At 37.9% G+C, this 23440-nt stretch overlaps 1 protein-coding gene across 4 annotated transcripts in view; it reads left to right on the top strand.

Annotated features, from left to right (window-relative positions):
- EML4 (EMAP like 4) overlaps positions 1–23440 on the top strand; it is a 163853-nt gene that overhangs the window by 16251 nt on the left and 124162 nt on the right. The window contains exon 2 of one of the 4 annotated variants that reach the window (XM_030921004.1): positions 2456–2568. The exons of the other annotated variants lie outside the window; for them this stretch is intronic. Coding sequence (XP_030776864.1) covers positions 2544–2568 — 25 coding nt within the window. The 5' untranslated portion in view covers positions 2456–2543. The remainder of the gene's footprint in view (positions 1–2455; positions 2569–23440) is intronic. 4 annotated transcript variants of the gene reach the window in all.

Genomic DNA, 23440 nt, shown 5'->3' with positions numbered 1-23440 from the left:
AATTAGAGCAGACAATATTGAAAATAGGAATATCAGTGTGGAGTTTTTGCAGTAATCTAGGAGAGACATGAAAGGGGCCTGAAACAGGTCTTCCCTCTTTTCTTCAGTAGTTGGATAGGAGATACGGACCGATTTAAAATTAGAGGAAAATTCTGCAAGAGTCTCTTAGGAATCAGGCACTTTAAGCATATAATTTTAAGTGTTCATAGTAACTCTGAAATATCATTATTTTATAATACCAATTAAAAAGGCCCCAAAAAGCTATTGAGAATTAAATTGCTAAACGGATGCCCCATCAGCCTCTAACATTTTAGAGTTTATCTCCTGTAAATAAGGCTTTCTTCTACATAATCATACTTACAAGCAACAAAATCAGGAAATGTTGATACATTACTGTCTAATTCTCAGACCCATTCTAGTTTCACTAAGTGGAATAACTGGAGTGTGATCTTTAAAAAGTCTATGCTTGTTTTACTGAACTTTGCTATGTCTGTTTTTACCTGGGAATAATGCTAGCTACCTACTTCGGATTGAATCACTTTTCCTGTTTTCCAAATAGCTTATAATTGCCACAGAAAAATACATAGCCAAAATAACTAAGGAGATCCTGAACTACGTTACTATGTAATTTTATTTCCCTATATTAAGCACAGGGAAGCACAAGTTCATTCTGGATCCACAATGAATTTGATTTTTGACTTTTTGAAAGTCCTTAATTTACATTTGAAAAAAAAAATCTTTAACTGTAAGGTAAATATTTTTAGTGCCTTAACTTGACAAACTTGCTGTATACCCTAGGGTAGATTATGGAATTTGAAAAACAACAGATAAGATAAAGACACATTCTTAAGAAATGTATGAGAAAGTGTTTTAGAGCAGGCTTTTGAGAATCATTTTCTTTTCTTTGCTTATTAATCTCGTCCTACCTCACATCGCTGACATTTTGTTTTAACCCTGGATAAGGTAGTTAGCTATTTCTGTCAGACTTCATTGGACTTACTTAAAACTGGGTATACTCTGCTCCTTTGGGGATTTGTCTGTCATTTTCATTATCAAATGCATTCTCAATAGCAAATTTTCACGGTCCTTTGTTTTAAAACAACATTAGAGCATTTCGTATCTTGGTTTTAGTGAAAGAGTAGAACTACAGAGTGGTTTTCAGATTTCTAAATTTTTAAATCCATTTTATTGAGCTTTTACATATAATAAAATGACAATTTTAGGAGTACAATGGGTCTTAATTTATATCATTGTGTATTCACTGCTACAATCAAGATATAGAACATTTTTGTTACCCAAAAAATTCTCTCATGCCTCTTTGTAGTCAGTCCCTTCCCTCTACCTCCAATTCTTGGCAACTGCTGATCTGCTTTTTTCCATTATATATATATATATATATGTATTTTTTTATAAATGTATTTATATATATATATATATATGTATTTTTTTTTTTTTCTTTTGAGACAGGGTCTCACTCTCTTGCCCAGGCTGGAGTGCAGTGGCAGGATCTCAGTTCACTGTAACGTCCAATTCCCTGGCTCAAGTGATCCTCTCACTTCAGCCTTCCAAGTAACTGGGACTATAGGCACACACCACCATGCCTGGCTAATTTTTTTTTTGTATTTTTTGTAGAAATGGGGTTTTGCCATGTGGCCCAGGCTCGTCTTGAACTCTGGGCTCAAGTGATCTGCCTGCTTCAGCTTCCCAAAGTTCTGGGATTACAGGGGTAAGCCACCACATCCAGTGCATTTTGTCTTTTCTAGAATTTCACATGACTGGGATCTTACAATCTGTGGTCTTTTTTGTGCTTTTTACTTAGCATATTGCTTTAGAGATTCATCCATGCTGTTTGTTTCACTAGTTCATTCCTTTTTATTGCTGAGTAATATTTCTTTGTGTGAATATACGACACTTAGTTTATTCCGTAGATGATGGACATTTCAGTTGCTATTAGTTTTGGCTGTTGTGAATAAAGCTGCAGTGAACATTTGCGTATACATCTCCTTTCAGGCCCTAGCAACCATGAATCTGTTTTCTTTATGAATTTGCCTATTTGGTGCTCTTTTTTAAAAAAAAAATTGTTGCCTTAATTTTTGAGAGTATTTTATATGCTTTGGATACAAGTCCTGTATAAAAAATGTGGTTTGCAAATATTTTTCTCCCAGTCTGTGGCTTGCCTTTTCATAAATTAACAGTCTTTAGAAGAGTGAAAGTTTTTTAGTTTAATGAAATTCATTTATCAGTTTATTTTAATGTTCAACTTATTTTTTTCTTTTGTAGTTTATACTTTTTGTGTCCTGCTTAAGGAATTTTTGCCTAACCCAAGGTCACAAAGATTCTTATTATTTCTTAGTTTTTGCTCTTATTTTTAGGTCGATGATCTCTGTAGAGTTGATTTTTATATAGGGTATGAGGTCAAGGTTCATTTATTGCACACTGATGATTTTTGTTCCAGCACAACTGAACTAATTGAAAAGATTGGCCTTTTTCCATTGAATTACCTTGGCACCTTTGCTGAAAATCAACAGACCACGTATGTGTAGATGAAGTTCTGCACTCTGTATTCTGGTATGTCAATCTCTGTTTGTCACTAAGCAAATACCACATTGTCTTAATTACTATAGCTGCATAGTAAAGGTTTCAATTAAAATTTTTATATATTTGAAAAACAATGTAGAGGAAATGGAAAATAATGTAGAGGACCTCCTGGGCTCAAGTGATCCTCCCACTCACCTCGTGGAGTAGCTGGGACTACAGGTGCACACCACCCTGCCTAGCTAATTTTTGTATTTTTTGTGTTGAGAAGGGTTTTTGCCATATTGCCCAGGCTGGTCTCAAACTCCTGGGCTCAAACGATCCGCCAGTCTCAGCCTCTCAAAGTGCTAGGATTATAAGCTGTGAACCACCACTCCTGGGTACTTATATTTTAGAGTTTACTTTTAAAATTACTTTTTTTTTTTTTTTTTGAGACAGAGTCTTGCTTTGTCACCCAGGCTGGAGTGCAGTGGTGCGATCTTGGCTTACTGCAGCCTCTGCCTTCTGTGTTAGCCTCCTGAGTAGCAGAGATTACAGGCACCTGCACCGTGCCTGGCTAATTTTTGTATTTTTAGTAGAGACGGAGTTTCACCATGTTGGCCAGGTTGGTCTCGAACTCCTAACCTCAGGTGACCTGCCCACCTTGGCTTCCCGTACGACTGGGATTTACAGGCATGAACCACCATGCCCTGCCTACTTTTAAAATTACTTTCAGGGGCCAAGCATGGTGGCTCACACCTGTAATCCCAGCGCATTAGGAGTCAGAGGCAGGAGGATCGCTCAAGCCCAGGTAGGCAGCATTATTCCCAGGTAAAAATAGACATAGCAAAGTTAAGTAAAAAGAGCATGGACTTGGCCGGGCGCGGTGGCTCAAGCCTGTAATCCCAGCACTTTGGGAGGCCGAGACGGGCGGATCATGAGGTCAGGAGATCAAGACCATCCTGGCTAATACGGTGAAACCCCGTCTCTACTAAAAAATACAAAAAAATAGCCGGGCGACGAGGCGGGCGCCTGTAGTCCCAGCTACTCGGGAGGCTGAGACAGGAGAATGGCGTGAACCCGGGAGGCGGAGCTTGCAGTGAGCTGAGAGCCGGCCACTGCACTCCAGCCTGGGCGGCAGAGCAAGACTCCGTCTCAAAAAAAAAAAAAAAAAAAAAAAAAAAAAAAAAAAAAAGAGCATGGACTTTTTAAAGTTCAAACTCCAGTTATCCCACTTTTAGCTTTTCTGAGCCTTTTTGTTTGTTTTAAATTTTTTAAGAGATGGGATTTCGCTTTGTTGCCTAGGCTGGTCTCAAACTCCTGGACTCAAGCCATCCTCCCTATTCGGCCTCCCAAAGTGCTGGTATTACAGGCATGAGCCACCATGACCAGCCATGAGCCTTATTTTTAAAACAGTGATAATATTTCAGAGTTACTATGGGGAGCACCTGAAATTTTATTCATGAAGTGTCTGATTCATAAGAGAGTCTTGTTGATTTTTCCTCTTTAAATTTAAATCTGTCCATATCTCCTATCCCACCACCCAGTGAAGGGAGGAGACCTGTTTCAAGCCCTTATCATGTCTCTCCTAGATTGAGTTCAAGACCAGCCTGGGCTACATAGCATGACCATGTCTCTACTAGAAAGAAAATTAGTGAGCCAGGCGTGGTGGTGCGTACCTGCAGTCCCTGTTACTTGGGAGGCCAAGATGAGAGGATTGCATGAGTCCAGCAGTTCAAGGTGGCAGTGAGCGATGATCTTGCTACTGCACTCCAGGTTCTGTGACAGAGCGAGAATCTGCCTCAAATAAATAAATAATAAAATTACCTTCAAAAACATGATCTCCTTAATTCACTAACAATCTTAGGAATTAGAACAGACATTAATATCCATATTTTATAAATGAGGAAACTGTAAGGTTTAAGAGGGCTGATTTGAGATCATACAGTTAGTGTGATAAAGCACTGAAGCCAAGTCATGACTTTCAAAATATGGTGCTTTCCACTATATGATACTAATTTCATTTGCTGTTGTTCTCTCGTGTTGAATATTGAAGAATGAGTGTTTTATGAATAATTCAATCTCAAAATTTTATTTAATTATATAGCTACATGAAGACAGCTAATCCATTTCCTTGGTTACTAACATCATGAGACATACTAAGAAGTCAAAATTCCCAATCTGAAATGCAAAGAGGAAAAAAAAAAAGTCATCAAAATTAGGCTTTTTTTTTTTTTTTTTTAGGTGGTGGTGTTTTACAACCAGAAGAGGTACTTATAATTTGATTTTAAATTTAGGAATGCAGGGAAGAGGCAAGATTTGTTAAAAGAAAGCAGAAATATTTCTTGAAAAACTTAAGAATTAAAGATGCTCTTGTCAGGATGATAGAACTTAAGCTTTAGATATTTGAGTGTGTATGTGTTATCTATATTCTCTTCTGTTGACAGACCTTCTATTCTTTGCAACCTTAAGTCCCTTTCCTCCCATTCCCTCCTCCTACTGAGTCCCCTGACAATGTTAGGTCATAGTTAGGAGGTTCTTGCAGGAGTAGTGATGAAAGATAATGGTGACTAGAGTTTGAGTAGTGATGGCAAAAGAAACGGTAGGGTTTGGAATATATTTTGAGGGGCCTGTGGATGTGCTTGATGAACGGATGTAAGGGATGAAGAAAACGAATGAATCACGGATAACTCCTAGTTTTTCAGCTTGATCAACTTGGTAGTACTATTTACTGATGTGGGGAAGACTTAGATGAATTAGATGAGCTATACAGTGAATGAAGGGAAATCAGATAGAAGCTATTTTTTTTAAGTTTTGTTTTCATAAAAAGTAATGTCACATCTCAGACATTGGAAAGGTAGAGACTAGATGAAATTACTTATGATCCTGACTTCCTGACACAATAATTTTAAGTGTTTTGGTGTGTATCTTTATAGTCTTGTGTAGTGGTTGGCAACCTTTCTGTAAAGGCAGCTACTTAACTCTGTTGTAGCATGAAAGCAGCCATATAAACAATATGTAAACAAATGAGTGTACTTGTGTTCCAGTAAAGCTTTGTTTATGGACATTGAAATTTGAACTTAATGTAATTTTCACATATCGCAAAAAATTCTTTTACTCATTTTTTCCCCCAAACATTAAAAAATGCAAAAACCATTCTTTGTGTGCAGGCCACACAAAAACAGTTGGCAGGCCAGATTTGGCTGTCTAGCCAGTTTACAGGCCCCTGATCTTGTGCATTTGTTTTATGGTTACAGTCATTATCTTACATTGAATTTTATTGCCTACCTTTTCTACTTTATGTATGTGCATACTTTTTAAGTTAAAAGACAAAGTGATTGCATTTGTTGAATAGTAGGCACTGATAAACTTAGTTTACAGAGTGCCTTTATGTTCATTAATTTTTAAATTCTTAGAATAACCATGGGAAGTGTGTGTCATGCTTAATATAAAGTAAAATATGTGTTATGTACATAATTGAGGGTCAGATATACATTATCATTAGATCTCTGTCTCTTCCATTTCTCTCTATATGTTGGCTTTATTCTCTGAAATGATCTTTCCCCAGCAGCAGTGGTCATGGCTACCAGTAGCTCTGGAACAGTATCCTCAAAGTTTCCCTCCTTTAACACTAGTTTGAGAAATTCTAAGGCAGGACTTTGGTCCTGTTACATCAAAATTTCATCCCACTGTTAATCATTATGTGTTGAAAGGGCAGAGTCACGTAGGAAGATAAGAGTTCTCATTTAGAACCAACGTTTAGAAAAATAGGAGGGAGAGTGGGTAGTTTCTCAGATGAAGGATAGGGTAGTGCGGACATGGCCACCTGGGGGAATTGTGAGTTAGCCACCCCAAATTGTGTCTGTTAACATTGTTTGATATTGATTTAATTTTATGCTCTTGTCATTTACCTATTTGTATTATACTCAATTCTCTTTGCCATTGCCACTTTATGTTTTATCACCACCTCAAATTGAATTTTAAAAATCCCTAGTTTTGCCGGACGTCGTGGCCCACACCTGTAATCCCAACACTTTGGGAGGCCGAGGCAGGTGGATCACCTGAGGTCAGGAGTTCGAGACCAGCCTGACCGACATGGAGAAACCCCATCTCTACTAAAAATACAGAATTAGCCAGGCGTGGTGGCACATGCATATAATCCCAGCTACTCGGGAGGCCGAAGCAGGAGAAACATTTGAACCTGGGAGGTGGAGGTTGTGGTGAGCCAAGATCACACCATTGCACTCTAGCCTGGGCAATAAGAGTGAAACTCTGTCTCAAAAAAAAAAAAAAAAAAATTCCCTTGTTTTGAATGTCATTTCCCCAAGAGTCTAGGTCTTATACCTTAGTGAAAGTTACACTTTTATTTGTTTTTTTGTTTTGTTTTGTTTTGTTTTTGTTGTTTTGTTTTGTTTTGTTTTTTTTGAGGTGTAGTCTTGCTCCTCTGTTGCCCACACTGGAGTGCAGTGGCACAATCTTGGTGCTTAACTGCAATCTCTGCCTACTGGCTTCAAGAGCTGCTTCTCCTCCCTCAGCCTCCCGAGTAGCTGGGATTGCAGGCACCCACCACCATGCTTGGCTAATTTTTATATTTTTAGCAAAGACGGTGTTTCAGCCGGGCGAGGTGGCTCACGCCTGTAATTCCAGCACTTTGGAAGGCTGAGGCGGGCGGATCACGAGGTCAGGAGATCGAGACCGTCCTGACTAACAGAGTGAAACCCCACCTCTACTAAAAATACAAAAAATTAGCCGGATGTGGTGGCAGGTGCCTGTAGTCCCAGCTACTCGGGAGGCTGAGGCAGGAGAATGGCATGAACCCAGGAGGCGGAGCTTGCAGTGAGCCCAGATCGCCCTGTTGCACTCCAGCCTGGGCAACAGGGCGAGACTCTGTCTCAAAAAAAAAAGGCAGAGTTTCACCACGTTGGCCAGACTGGTCTTGAGCTCCTGACCTCGAGTGATCCACCTGCCTCAGCCTCCCAAAGTACTGGGATTACAGGCATGAGCCACTGTGCCCAGCCTACTGTTTTCTTTTTAAAAGACCATATTCTGACCACTCCAGTCCCTTAAATACTAGAGTTCTTTTATGACAAAAATCTTGGTCATCTCCTGCCTCTTTGATTATAATATGAAGAGCTAGATGAGAAACAGATGAGCATCATTTGGAAATTCCAGGTATTAAAGTATGAATGTATTTTGCTAGAATAACCGGCTCCCACTAGGATTCAAAAACCCAGAAAAACAGTGAGAAATGAAGCAGTTGCTCTTTTCTGAGTTTTCAGAACAATTGATTCCACTATCATGATTTTCACTTTTCTGTGAGACCCTGAGATTCTTGGTGCATCTGCAGAAAGCATTTAGGGTTTTGCTAATCTGAAGGAGTGATTGGTGAAACTCAAGTATGGGATATGTCAGGGAGGCAGTGGAAAACTGACATGTTTGGCTGGTTGGCTCCATTTGGCCAAACCTTAAGTCTTTAGCGGCAGTACAATATGCTTCATAGTAAATAACAGTCATATACCACATATGAGGGTACTTCATACGATTTTAATACCGTATTTTACTGTACCTTTTCTGTGCTTATATACATACCATTGTGTTACCATTTCCTACAGTATTTGGTGCAGTAATATGCTATACCAGTTTGCAGCCTAGGAGCAGTAGGTATACCGTATAGCCTAGGTCTGTAGTAGGCTATACCATCTAGGTTTGTGTAAGTACATTCTGTGATTTTGCAGAATGAAATTGCCTATGATGCATTTATCAGAACTGACACATGCCTGTACTGTAAAATGTGCATGTAATTTATTCTGCTGAAGGAAAAATTAGAAGGTGGTTTTCAGATGAAGAATAAAAAGAGGAAAAGCGTTTAGAGTGGTGTCTGCTGTGTAATTGTTTAGACTGACGGTAGAAAATGTCTTAGCAAAGAAGTTGCTGTTGCAATTTTATTTCTTAAGACCAAACCCAATCTGATGCGATAATGAGAACTAAAATGATTTAAATTCCTTTAAGTTTTGACCTTTTTCATTTCTGAGATTTCTTAAAGGGACATTGTTGCTATATTTTGCTTTTAAGTTTTCACTTTTGTCATTTATTGAAATCATTGTAGGCGTCTTTTTTTTTTTTCCTTTTTCCTTTTTTTAATGAAGTGGGATCTTGGTATGTCACCTAGGCTGGAGTGCTGCAGCACAATCATGGCTCACTGCAGCCTTGACCTCCGGGCTCAAGCAGTCTTCCTGCTTCAGACTCCTGGGTAGCTGGGACTGCAGGCATGCACCACCATACCCAGCTAGTATTTTTATTTTTTGTAGAGACGGGATCTCGCTATGTTGCCTTTACTGTCTGGAACTCCTGGGCTCAAGTGATCGTCTCCCTTTGGCCTCCCAGAGTGCTGGAATTACAGGCCTGATACACTGTGCCTTATCTGCAGTCTTATTTTAAAATGTGTTAACATTACTTTATTGTGAAATAGTTGTAGAATTTCCCTTTTACCATTTTTAGGGTAATTCATGTTTGCTTATTTTGAATTTTATTAATCATTGTTTTTATAGCCTATATAAATATACTAAAAAAGATAGTCATCATAAACTTTTAATGTATAATGTTAATGGTTTATTTGAAATGGGATATCCTGTGGTGTTTGGTTAAGGAAATCAAGTCCTTTTAAATAAGATTAGGCAAAGCATATTTGTATATTTTTCAGTTATTTTCTTTATATTTCTTTTCTTTTCTTTTTTGTATCTAGTCCTGAATGCTGAATCCAGATCTTTATTTTTCACTTCTCTTTTGTGTGTGTGTGTGTGTGTGTGTGTGTGTGCTGGATAATTTATATTATTGTTGACTTGTACTATGAAAACAAATTTTTTGTCAGAAAATATTCTGTGAATATTTTCCCCTACATTGTGGCTTGCCTAGTTACTTTTTAAATGATATCTTTTGATTGACTTTTTAATTTACCTTTTCTATTTCTTTTTTTTTTTTTTTTAGACAAGGTCTTGCTCTGTTGCCCAAGCAGTAGCTCATGGGATGCCCAACCTCCACCTCTTAGGCTCAAGCGATCCTCTCACCTCAGCGTCCCAAGTAGCTGGGATACTGATGTGCACCACCATGCCCAGCTTATTTTTGTATTTTTTGTAGAGATGGGATTTTCACCGTGTTGCCCAGTCTTGTCTCGAACTCCTGGGCTCAAGCGATCCACTTGTCTCAGCTCCCAAAGTGCTGGGATTATAGGAGTGAGCACGGCCTGGCAGGGATCTTTAATCTTGATGGTCTGATTTATCATTTGTTCTTTAGGGCTTTGGCTTTTAGGTCTATGTTCTACCTTAGATTAATTTCTGTGTATGGTATAAGAGTTAAAAATTATTTTTTTCTTATAAATATCCTTATAAATAGTAACAAACAACATTGTTTGACAAAGACTTTGCTTTATTTCCAAAGTAGGTAATCAGTATTACATGATAACATTATTAGTTCTTTCAAAGTAGTTGCATGGTTAGCTAGCTCATTGGTTACAGAAGCTATATTGTTTAGGTCAGAATTATGGGTTTATGCCTTCAGGATCCAGTTAACGTGGCCTTGTTTTGTGGCCATGGAATGTATTTCTTCTAACTTGCTTTAGTCATTTGTTAGATTGGTTTCGTTGCAAGTAAGAGGGTATATGATAACTTCATCATGCTACCAGGTAAAACATTAGAGCATATGCCTTACGTGACTATTAACTAATTTAATATTGAGTGAAAGAGATTACATTACTACATTTTAAGGATACAGTATTCATAGTATTATGATGTTTAATGTATCATACTCAGTTTTTATGCCATACTAAAATAAGCTATAATACATTGATTTTAGTAAACATTAGGAAATAGTTTTTCAGAGTTTTGTGTAGAGTGGGAAATGTAGATCTGACACTGTGAAGTCCATTTGTTAGGTTTTGTGCATAAACGATGCTAAGTATAAAAATTCAAGACATAGGAAAATTTAAAATATACGTTTGCATATGCTTGTGCCAATATATAGACCATTCCATAAACCCAATTATTGGCTTACATTTCTGAGATACCAGCATTAAACATGAGTTATCTTTTAAGAGGCTGAATTTGAATTATATTACTCTGTTAGGATTTGTGCCAGCTTTTGGTTAATCATTATCTTGTTGATTATATTTGGTTCACGATGACTCATTTTTCAAGGAGCTTTATTGCAGCATTACATATTTACTACAGGAAGCCTGGATGGAAATGGAGCATCAGGTTATTGGAGATTTTTTTCTCCAATCTTTATTGCACCAAGTGTTATTAAAGTTAATTATTTTTCAATAACTGAATTCCCTGTAGAACCTAGTACTTTATTAACCAACTGTTAGACGATCAGTTATTCCTTTTTCATGGCAGACAAATATATCTTTGATGATTACTTAAATATTGGTCATACATTGACCAAACTTAGATGTAGTATTTTATTCTCATCAAATTGAGTATGGTCATTAACTAAGAATTTTGGAATCAGAGATATTTGAGATTGAACCTTGTTTGTAAAATTTACTAGCTTTGGAAGCTTGTGCAAATACTTCTTTGAACCTTAGCATTCATTCAGTCATTAATGAGTGAATTAATACATTCATTTATTAATGTATTTGGATAAAAATATTTACCGTGCAAGATCAGATTAAAAGGACATATAAAAGAATATTAGCACTTAATATGTGCTTAATGGTGATCACCATCTGTTGACACTTGCTTATAGTATATATTGAGGTTAGGAGTGCCAGTCATTTAGCCCTTCTCTCTCCAGGTTCTAAGAGATAAATAATGGACACAGCATAAGGCCAGTAGTCTGATCTGTTTCTAAAATTTACACTATCTGATAACAGCAGAATTTGAGACCATAATATGGATCTAAGGATAAATTGAGAGTCTGCTGCAATCACCAACAAATCTAGACTGTGAGACTATGGGGAGAGTTCAGTCTGCCATGCCTACTCTGACTATACTTAATCTGGCAGCTGGCGAGAAGATTAGAGGCTTGCTTTATGTACCTAGTTATCAGCCTAACAAAGAGCTGGAGTGAGAAAGGGAAAGATGGCCTTGTTTTCTATGCAGTAACCTAATTTCCTTCTTGTTAAAAATAAGGTCCAAGGAAAGCTAAATCTAACCCACCAAATTAGTAACTTCCCTTCCCTCTCTACCCCTGCAGGAGTTTGTGGCTTGAGTTTGTGGAAGAGAGACTGGGAGAGTTTTCTGTAATACCTAATACAGTAACCACCCTGCCTCCACCCTGCCCTCTACTGTGGGAAAGAGAAGGGAAGTCTTATTCTTTGTAACAGGAGATTAGTGTAAGAGTGCCCCCTACTTTGAAAAAGTAAACTTCACTTATGTTCAGTGTTTTTGTAGGCCCATAGAGTAAATACAGTAGAAGAGCCCTGCAAAAATGAAAAGCCACGCTAGGAATCAAAGAATATGTTGGTTTAAGGAAGTAAATTATGTCTTTATTTTTTGAGACAGGGTCGCACTCTGTCACCCAGGCTGGAGTGCAGTGGTGAGATCACTGCTTACTGCAACCTTGACCTCCCAGGATCAGGTGATACTCCCACCTCAGATTCCCGAGTAGCTGGCACCACAGGCACGCACCACCACTCTTGGCTAATTTTTGTATTTTTTTGTAGAGATGGGGTGTTGCCATATGCCCAGGCTGGTCTCCAACTACGTGGGCTCAAGTGATCCACTTTCCTCAGCCTCCCAAAATTTACTGGGTTTAACGTGTGAGCCACAACGCTCCCAGCCATCTTTTAAACTTGTTAATAGAAAAATTGATGTTGGTAAAGAAAAAGAATCCCCCAAAAAGATAGATAGAGGCAATAAAAATCACAAGTCGTCTATTGGCAGGAGGTGATAAGAGTTCTGTTTGCAAAGATATATTTAAGACATCTATTTAAATACTAGAATTTTTTTAAATGAAAATATCAGTAAATCCAAAACAATAGTCTTCAGAAAAAAAAACAAAGTGGTGTAAACTCAACGTAAATTATAAATCTATTCGGTAAATGAGTAATTTTAAATATCTGTGAAATATATATTAGTAGTGAATATTTTATCTTAAAAAGCAAAAATTTGAGAGTGATCATTTATTGGCATCAGAAGAAACCAGTAAATGTGTAGCAAAATAGTGAATAATTGTCAGTTAAGCCAGTCAGTGTGTCATTAGCTATTGACAAAGATTACAGTTTTGGAAATAACTCCAGATGTGCTCCACCTCACACTTTATGTACTCCTTTAGCCAGGATTTATAAAATAGAATTAGAAGCATAATATATGTGTTTGTAATTTGAAGCATAGGGTATTGGTTAAGAATCTGGGCTCCAGAGTCACAGTGCCTACGTGTACATCCTGGCACCTGCAATAACTAGTTTGTATCCTTGGACAAGTTATTTAATCTTTCTGTGTGCCTCATTTGTGTGTGTTTTTTTTGTTGTTGTTGTTTTTTTTTTTTTTTTTTTTTTTTTGAGACGGAGTCTCGCTCTGTCACCCAGGCTGGAGTGCAGTGGTGCAATCTCCACTCACTGCAAGCTCCGCCTCCCGGGTTCACGCCATTCTCCTGCCTCAGCCTCCCGTGTAGCTGGGACTCCAGGCGCCCGCCACCGCACCCGGCTAGTTTTTTTTGTATTTTTTTTAGTAGAGACGGGGTTTCACCGTGTTAGCCAGGATGGTCTCGATCTCCTGACCTCGTGATCCGCCCGTCTCGGCCTCCCAAAGTGCTGGGATTACAGGCTTGAGCCATCGCGCCCCGCCTGTGTGCCTCATTTGTAAAGTGGGACTAATACAAGTACCTAGTTCATAGGGTTGCTTATCAGTGACTTTAATGGAATTATGGCGACCAGTTTGCTACAGGTTAGGTAGTGAATGGAAAATGAGAATGTCCAAACACCTGTAGCTTGCTCCTACCGGGACTTCTTAAGGGAGATAGAGGGAGTCTGACTTAAAATTGATTTTTTTTTTTTTTTTTTTTTTTTTTGGTTAATAGAGATGTGAATATCCTGAGGGAAAATGACCAGTGGAGAGGTCAGATGTGAGAGAGAATGGGCATATATGATTGACGTAAGGTCTCTAAAGATAGTAATAGGGGAGACACTCTAAAGCACGGGGGGAAGGCTTGTTGTTTAACTCAAGAGGCAACTGTTTTAATGAGTTGGGAGGGACTGGGTGTGGTGGCTCACACCTGTAATCCCAGCACTTTGGGAAGCCAAGGTGGGAGGATTGCTTGAGACCAGGAGTTCAAGACCAGCCTGGGCAACATAGTGAGACCTCCATCTCTACAAAAAAAGAAGAAAAATTTTAGAAGGAAAAGGTGATAAGGATGCTACTTTGGGGAGGAATATTTCTACCTGAAGTCTGCTATTTTCTCTTTGAAAGAGGAAGTGAGGACAAATTCTGAGAAGTATGAGGTGGAGGTGGGGAATCGAAAGCTGGAAGAGAGTTGTGAGGATTTGGAATAGTTACTGGGGCAATGGGAGCTGGAGATCACTTGGAAAATGTAGAGAGACCAAGATGGGTTTGATGAGCAAGGGTTTTTGTGGTGGTCCCCGTTGTGTGTATATATTCTCATTCCTTCCCACTGTCTCTCTCTGCAGTACCCAGCAGCCACTGTGTAGAAACAGAAAAGCTGGGCAGTCAAAATGTTCTGGTATTGGTGGAGGCAGGACTTGACAAAGCAGAGTGGTGTGGGAAGACCCAGGGGCCAAGAGTTGGAAGTATTGCAGTGAGAGTGGTTGAAATTATGTGTCTTGGGGGTTTAGGCTGGAGAGTGAACACATTGAAGCCAAGACAAGGCTGATAGGTGGGGATAAAGTGGAAGAACATTAACACCAAAAGTTTCCATGAAGCTAAAGGGTGAAGTGTGATGGGGAATAGGAGTGAAAGAGACAGAGGATAAGGGGTTGTAGTTATGGGCCAAGATAATGAGTCTTAAGATTTCAGAGGAGTAATTATTGTAGATGATTAAGTGAGTGGTTATAGAGGTGGATTACTCAATTGGGTAGTGGCTATCTCTTCACTCCAGGAGAGCAGCTAGGATGTTCACATGGTTCTGCAATTTGCCCAGGCTAATAGTGACTGGAAAGGTAAATTAGATAATAAGATCAAAACTTATATGTAATTTGGAGAGTGACTGAGAAGTTGATTGACAATAATGATGAATAATTAGTTTAGTTAGATCCTAGTTATAAGTAAAGGAGGAAGGTTTTGCAGGAGACTTTTGGTGTAATCGTATGTATGCTGCAATAGAAGACAGGACAATGCTGTTATCTGTTTTCTGTGTGAGAGGTATAAGAGAAAGAATAGTTGCCATTTTGACTCAGCTGGAATGGAATTGGTGTCATGTGGGAAAGCTGGTTTCAATTAGAGCACAAAGGTAGATTGAGGTTCTGTAAAGGATCTAGAGAAGTTTATTTGAAAATAAGAAGCATTACAAATGGCAGTAGTGAAAGAGGGAAAAGAGGGAGAGTGAATGGGTAAGCAAGAGAAGGAACCCAAGCCTTACAGAAATCCGAGGCCATAATTTACTAGTCAGATGGTAAATGTATCAGGGAAATGAAAGTCATCTATGGGTTATTGTGGAATCATGGAAAGAGACCATTTACTTTAAAGGATAAGTATATGGGATATCATTTATGCCAGTCTTAAAAAACAATTTTGACATTGGATCATTCCTTAATGAGATGAACAATGGCTGAGTAAATAAGGTTGCTGAGATTTAGAATAGAAATATCGGCCGGGCGCGGTGGCTCACATCTGTAATCCCAGCACTTTGGGAGGCCGAGGTGGGTGGATCATGAGGTCAGGAGATCGAGACCATCCTGGCTAACACGGTGAAACGCCATCTCTACTCAAAATATGAAACAAACAAACAATTAGCCAGGCGTGGTGGCGGGCGCCTATAGTCCCAGCTACTCGGAGGCTGAGGCAGGAGAATGGCATGAACCCGGGAGGCTGAGCTTGCAGTGAGCCAAGATTGCGCCACTCCACTTCAGCCTGGGCGACAGAGCAAGACTCTGTCTCAAAAAAAAAAAAGAAAAGAAAAGAAATATCAGTGTTGTGTAGACATGGGGAAAAAGAAAGAATTTCAACAAAACTTAATGGCCTTTGCTCTGCATATGACCGATAAGCTGTAGATAGCAGTCTTTTTTGAATTTGGCATAAATGCATTTATGGATAAATGTTAATTTGAGGTTGTCAGGTGTTGTGGTTGTCAGGCATATTTAATTCAACAAATGCTGTTTTCTTATTTGCTGGTCATTGAGATCAAAAGCTCTCTTTTTGACTTGAACTCCTTTTCTCCAGTTGAAAAGATAGTTTCAGAAATTCTGGCACTAATTCAGACTTACAGACTTTCTTTGTAGAGACAGTAATTCTCAAGTTCATCAGTTTGACTCTAAATATCGTAACAATTCTAAATTCATATCTAAAGGAATGTTTTAAATCTTTTTTGGCATTTTTAAAGAGTTTTTGCAGACACTCATAGTCTTGGCATGCCTTCTGTTGAATCTTTGGTGGGAGAAAGAACAGTAAAGGACTGAAATTTCCAGCGCTTTGCAGGGGATAGTAGGGGAAATAAGGCAGGAAATGAGGGCCCACCTAGAGCACAGTTTATTCCAAGTCTTTTCCACTTCCCCTGTTCTCCATGGGCTGCCTGCTGTGTTCTCCTAACAATGACCCTGAGAAATTAAGTGAATTGCATCCTCTAATTGTTGTCTACAGCAGTAATATGACAAAAGTATAGGACTTTTAAGTTCTTTTAAGTGAAGGATACCTGTATTCTAATTTCCATCAATCAAGTCGAATTTGTGAAGATTTTGTCAACTGTGCTAATTTTCAAAATGTTCTTGTTGGCTACATGCTAGCTGGGAATTATAACTCTGAAAGCATTACCATCAAAATCTAGCTATTAAGTAAATGTATAAAACTAATTTATCAAGCACCAGTCTGTATCAGAAACTGTTTGATGTTCTTTATGTGTATTGGCTCATTTAATCCTCATAGTAAGTTATGAGGATTAACTCATAATAAGTTAGCATTATTATCCCCATTTTATAGAGGTGGAAACTAAGGGATGAGTTAATTAACTTGCCCAAGAGCACACAGCCAGGCTTAATGTATGCAGATTTTCAACTTGATTTAGGAAGTTGAACATAAGTCCACTAGAACTTTAAAAAGTTAAAAGTATAACGCTTTCTGTGATGAAGCAATCCCACTTCTGAGTATATATCCAAAGGAATTGAAACCATTATGTTGAAGAGATGCCTGCACTCTCATGTTCATTGGTGCTTTATTCACAATAGCAAGGATATGGAAACCACAGAAGTGCCCATCAATAGATGAACAGATAAGAAAAACGTACTCAGCCTTGAAAAGGGGGAAATCCTGTCACTTGCAGCAAAATGGATGAACCTAGAAGACATTCTGCTGAGTGAAATAAGCTAGGCACAGAGAAACAAAACCCAAATAGCCACATGATTTCACTTATATGTGGAAACTGAAAAAAAGTCGAACTCAGAAGTAGAAAATAGGCTGGGCATGGTGGCTCATGCCTGTAATCCCAGCACTTTGGGAGGCTGAGGTAGGCAGATCACTTGAGGCCAGGAGTTCAAGACCAGGAGTTCAAGGCCAACATGGTGAAACCCCATCTCTACTAAAAATACAAAAAATTAGCCAGGTGTGGTGTCACACACCTGTAATCCCAGCTCCTCAGGAGGCTGAGGCAGGAGACTCACTTGAATTCAGGAGGCAGAGGTTGCAGTGAGCCGAGATTGCGCCACTGCACTCCAGCCTGGGTGACAGAGTGAGATTCCATCTCAAAAAAAAAAAAAAAGAAGTAGAAAGTAGAATGACAGTTGCCGGGGGCTTGGAGGGGTGTAGACAGGGAAAAGAGAGGCAATGGTCAAATAGTAGAAAGTTTCATTTGGACAAGAGAAATAGATCCTGGTGATCTATTGCACAGTATGGTGTCTGTATATAATAATAAGGTATTGTAGACCAGGTGCAGTGGCTCACGCCTATAATCTCAGTGCTTTGGGAGGCCAAGGTGGAAGGATTGCTTGTGGCCAGTAGTTCAAGACTAGCCTGGTTTATTAGTTAGTGTTCTCTAGAGGGACAGAACTAACAGGATACATGATATATAAAAGGGAGTTTATTAAGCGGTATTGACTCACACAATGACAAAGTGAGGTTTCACAATAGGCCATCTGTACACTGAGGAGCAAGGAAGCCAGTCTGAGTCCCAAAGCTGAAGAACGTGGAGTCTGATGTTTGAAGGCAGAAATCATCCAGCACAGGAGAAAGATGGAGGCCAGAAGACTACACCAGTCTAGTCTTTCCATGTTCTTCTGCCTGCTTTTATTCTGGCTGTGCTGGCAGCCGATTAGATGGTGCCTACCCAGATTGAGGGTGGGTCTGCCTTTCCTAATCCATTGACTCAAATGTTAATCTCCTTTGGCAGCAGCCTTCAATCCAATCAAGTTGACACTCAGTATAAACCGTCACACCTGGGCAATGTAGCAAGACCCCGATCTCTATAAAAAATTTAAAAATTAGCCTGGTGTGGTGGTGCATGCCTGTAGTCTTGGCTGGTTAGGAGGCTGAGGCCTGAGGATTGCTTGAGCCTAGCAGTTTGAGGCTGCATTGAACAATGATTGTACCACTGTACTCCAGCCTGGGTGACAGAGCTGTACCCTAACTCTAATAATAATAATAATAAGAAGAACATATTACATATTTCAAAATAGAATAAAATAGTGAATTTTAAATATTCTCACCATAAAGAAGTATTTGGCCATTCTATAATGTATACATATATTGAAATATCACATTGTGTCCCATAAATACATAAAATTATTATTTATTTTAATAATAATAAATTATAGTAAATTATAATAATAATAATAATTATTTACCAGTTAAAATAAAACTTAGCATTTTCCATAAGTATATGAAGGTAAGTTTAGTTTTTTCCCCTCGTGATCCAGTAGACAGTTTGTCTTTCCATCTGTGGTAGCCCTTTTTTGTTTATCAGAGGATCTGAAATAAAAACATTTTGAATCCATGTTGAATACACTGTAATAGAGTTTTTCTGAACTTGAATAAATTTGGTTTGTCATTTTCAAGCAAAGTATATTGACATAGCTGTAATTAAAGTTATTAATATAACAAAGTTCACATGAACTTTATATAGATTTTATTTGTAGTACAGTGGATGGCATCATTACCTATGGAAGCAGTTATACAAGATGGCTAGTCTGGAATCACAGATTAATATTAACAGCCATTTATTTACTTAATTTTTTCAGACTTAATATGACACACTCTTTTTTTTGTAGAAGTTCCCCCCGTCCCCTACAGTTTTGGTGTGAATTGCAGTTGCCTGAACATAAAGAGGGAAAAAAACCCAGAAGGGATTAATTGATATTATACTTTTATGCCACATGTATAGGCACAAAAAGGCCTGGACCTCAACAGTTTGATAGGGAAAGAGTCCCCTGTTTAGTAACTATAGTGGTAATAATAATGAAAATATAGTGCTTACTATAAGGTACAGTGCTAAGCACTCTGTATTTATTCCTTTATAAGATATTGTTGTCTTTCTTTTTCCCCCAAAGAGATGGAGTCTTGCTTTTTTGCCCAGGCTAGGGTGCAAGTGACACAATCATGGTGCACTACACCTTGAACTCCTGGATTCAAGGGATCCTCCCACCTCAGCCCCTGGAATAACTAGGACTACAGGCACATGCCACCACACCTGGCTAATTTTAAAAGTTTTTAATAGAGATGGGTCTCACTATGTTGCCCAGGCTGGTCTCAAACTCCTGGGCTCAAGTGATCCTCCTGCCTTGGCCTCCCAAAGTGCTGTAATTACAGATATAAGCCACCATACCTGGCCTATCTTTCTTTTAAAAAATTAGAAGTTTTAGTTTTAGAACCATTAGATGACTTTTGACAAGCTATATAAACAGTTAATGGCAAAGACAGGTTTTGAACCCAGGGGGTCTGATTTCAGTACCTACAGCTTAATCTCTTGTCTGCTGTGGTATATGGCAGGGGCTGGCAAACTTTTTCTGGAAAGGGCCAGATAATAAATATTTTAGGCTTGGTGGGCCACACATCTCCAGTGGAACTATTCCTCTCTGCTGTTTTTGTAAAACAGCCATCGGCAGTACCCGAAAGAGTGGGCCGGGGCTATATTGTAACAAACTTTAATTTATGAACACTGAATTTCATGTAATGTTTATGGGTCTCTAATAGCTGTTCCTTGAATTTGTTTTTCAGCTGTTTAAAAATGTAAGAAATCATTCTTAGTTCTCTTACCATACAACTAAGGGATGGTGATGGGATCAGATTTGGCTTGTGGGCGGTAGTATGCCAACGACTACTGAATGGCTTGCTATACTTGTTCTTTCTCCCTACTAGAATAAACAGAAATGGATGATTCTTTTAACATAAGTTTTTCAGAATAAAGAAAAACTGTTACAGGGAGAGTTAGACCTACTTAACTAGTTAACCTAGTTAGGTAGGTAGAGTTACAAGTTAGTAATGAATCTATGTAAATATTCTTTGCATCAGATGTTCATGAATGCTAAGATTATGGGGTCCCTTTAATATTACAGTTCTTCCTATTACTGTACCATATGGCTTTAGAAATTATAAATATTCATTTCTTAATCATTTGCAATACATTGCCATTTTGTTCTATAATCATCCAAAGAACTTTGATTCGAGGTCCTTTTGTATATTAAGTGTTGAGGTAATTTGATTATTTTAAGAGAAAAATTTTTTGGAAATAAAATGAAGGATTCTCAACAAAGATGACTCATGCAAACTTTACTAAGTTTGCCTCTTAGATTACAATTTGACATTTATAAACTTGACCTTGTAGAATTTTAGTGTAAGTTGGCTTATGTTCAACAAAAAACACCCCCAGATGTGATCACTGATATGATTCTGAATTAAAATGCTTAATGAAAATTTCTAGTGTTGACAAATCAACACTAATCAAATAAAAATCTGTCCTTACACATAGTGAAGTTTATCAGCAAAAGTTTACATTTTTATATTTGGTAGGGAAAAGAGATATACTCTAAAAGTAAACTAATTTCAGCTTGACCAATAATAATAATAATAGGTGTAGATGGTGTTGAATTAAATGCCCCTGCCCTGAGTTAGCTTCCCTGGCTTATATAACCCGCAGTAAGCACTCAATGAATGTTTGCTCTTAGATGCTGTGCCTGGCCTGAATCAGTAGGCACTTAAATGAAGGAAGCAGAAGATCTGTTAGTACAAAAGGAAAAGGTTTTGTTGTTGTTTTGTTGTTGTTGTTGTTGTTGTTGTTTGTTTTAAGGAAGTATCAACTTAGATTTTTTAGACAGAAATGCATAAATTGTTTGTTATACTAATACTGTGTCAGAATTATTTAGTGATTGGCTATACCCTATAGTATGAAATCTTATTTTCTTTGGGTTAGAATTCCATCATTTGGCCCCAGCCTTCCTTTCTAGTCTTATTTTTACTCTCCTGTGTTAACAAACTATATAGTCAGTTTCCATTACTCAGTCATTTATCCACAAATATTCTACCACTTTGGAATTTTCTGTTTTCTCTCCTCTACCTAACCAGTTTCTGCTTAGATTTCAAGACCCAAATAAAATTTTTTTTCTTTCATTAGGACCACTCTTGCTCATCATGATCATTTTTGCTTCTAAATTTCTAGCACTTACTGCGTTTATCACTCATTTGACTCTTTTTCTGATTTGTGAACATTTCTTATAAAAGTAAGTAAACATTTGTACAGTATTTCTAAATCTGTAGACCTTATTCAGGTTTCACAAATGTGTTCCATATTGCATTCCCCCACTCCGGTCCAATCCAGAATCAGGCGTTACATTTAGTTTTTAATTTTAATTAATATATTTTTTAGAGAGAGGGCCTCACTCTGTCACCCAGGATGAAGTGCAGTGGCTTAATTATAGCTTACTATAGCCTCAAATTCCTGGGCTCAAGTGATCCTCCCACCTCAGCCTCCTAAGTAGCTGGGACTATAAGTGCACTCCACTGCATCCAGATGATTTTTTAATTTCTAGGGGAGAAATGGGATTTCACTGTCTTGCCCAGGCAGGTCCCAAACTCCTGGCCTCAAGAGTTCTCCTGCGTTGACCTCCCAAAGTGTTGGGATTATAGACGTGGGCACTTCTCCCAGCCTGCATTTAGTTTTTATGCCTACTTTTATGTCTAGTCATCTCTCCTACTTTAATCTGGAACTGAACTGTTCCTGAGCCTTTTTTGTTCCTTTTATGACATTGACAGTTTTGAAGATTACTAGCCATTTATTTTGTAGGATGTCTTTCAATTTGGTTTTATCTGGTATTTCATGATCAGATTTAGGATATGCATTTTTGGCACATATACTACATAAGTGATGTGTTCTCAGTGCATCATGTATATTATTTTTGGGAAATAGTAAAATTTAAATCACCACTGAATTATAATAATTGCTGATGAGTTTGAATAACACAATAATCAAGACAGTCCTGGGTTCAAATTCTGTCCCTACCATTTGCTGATCATATAATCTTGGGTGTTACCTCTGTTTAGCTAATTTCTACATCTGTAATTGCAGGTAATTTAAATACCTTTTGGTAGGTCAAAAATAGTTGCATATTGGCAGTTTTATAGGGATCTATCTAATATTTATAGATTTGTGAGATGAAATGAGACAATGCATCTGGCACTGAATATGTGTTAAGTATACTGTAGCAATATATTATTTTTCAATATAGTTCTGTAAAAATATGTCAGCATGATTATTGGTTACATTATAAAATGAAGTTATTTTTAAGTTGGATGTATAACACCTCCTCTATTTGATATTATCAGTTATCATTTGTAGTTTTATAAAAGTAATTTCCAAACACAACCAAAACTTTTATAAATATATGTATTTTACAAAACCATATCTATGTATACACATACAACCTCCAGATATATATTAGTGTAATACTAGATATAACTAGTTTTCGTATAAGTAATTTAAAGAATGTAAGTAATACCTTAAGGGTAATTGAAGTGTCTTAGGGTTGTTTGCCTCTGCACTGAATGACCTAGGACCTTATACTTTTTCACTTATTGGTATCTTTAAAAATATGATTTTCTCATTGATGGATGAGTTGTCAGTTTCTTGCTTACCTCAGCAGCTGTACCTGAACCACTTTTTAATTTGTTGCTTTTTATTTGCTGGGAATTGGAAAACCAGATTATTTTGGTTCCTACCCAGTTCTAATAAACGTAGTTAACAGGCAACTTATGAGGGCCAGAGGACCTTTCCTGAACATAAGTGGTCTTTATACTTACGGTTTTAGTTTGGATTGTTGTGAGGTCTTTTTCTGCTCACTTTCTGGTCTTGGCTCAGTTCTGATGACTTGTCTCTGAGTTTGGCATAATATAAAATGCGAATTCATAATATTAAATAAGAATTCACCTTTGCTTTACTGATGAGTAATTGATTTCCTAATTGTTCTGTGTTTTAGACAATCATATTTGAGCTATAGTTACATTATCTTATAGGAAGTTTTTCCTTAAATGTTGCAGTGAAGTTTAGTAATTGAGAGTCCTGAAAATGGCAGTATTTGGATATGAGTATGCTACAGTATTGACACTATTGAAACTCAATAGTGTCAAAAGTCAGTTGGATGTGAATATGCTACAGTATTGACACTATTGAAAGTCAATAGCGTCAAAAGTCAATTGGATATGAGTATGCTACAGTATTGACAGTATTGAAAGTCGGACATCAGTCTGCGAGAGCCTACTTTATGATAGCAGCTCACACTTTCTATTTCATCTCTTTTTTGGTGGACAGGTACAAATTGCATTTGTTTACTACCTTTTCAACT

Source organism: Rhinopithecus roxellana, chromosome 17, assembly GCF_007565055.1.
Source record: "Rhinopithecus roxellana isolate Shanxi Qingling chromosome 17, ASM756505v1, whole genome shotgun sequence".
Taxonomy (NCBI): domain Eukaryota; kingdom Metazoa; phylum Chordata; class Mammalia; order Primates; family Cercopithecidae; genus Rhinopithecus; species Rhinopithecus roxellana.
The sequence above is the reverse complement of the archived record's forward strand: the minus strand, read 5'-3'. Positions and strand labels throughout refer to the sequence as shown.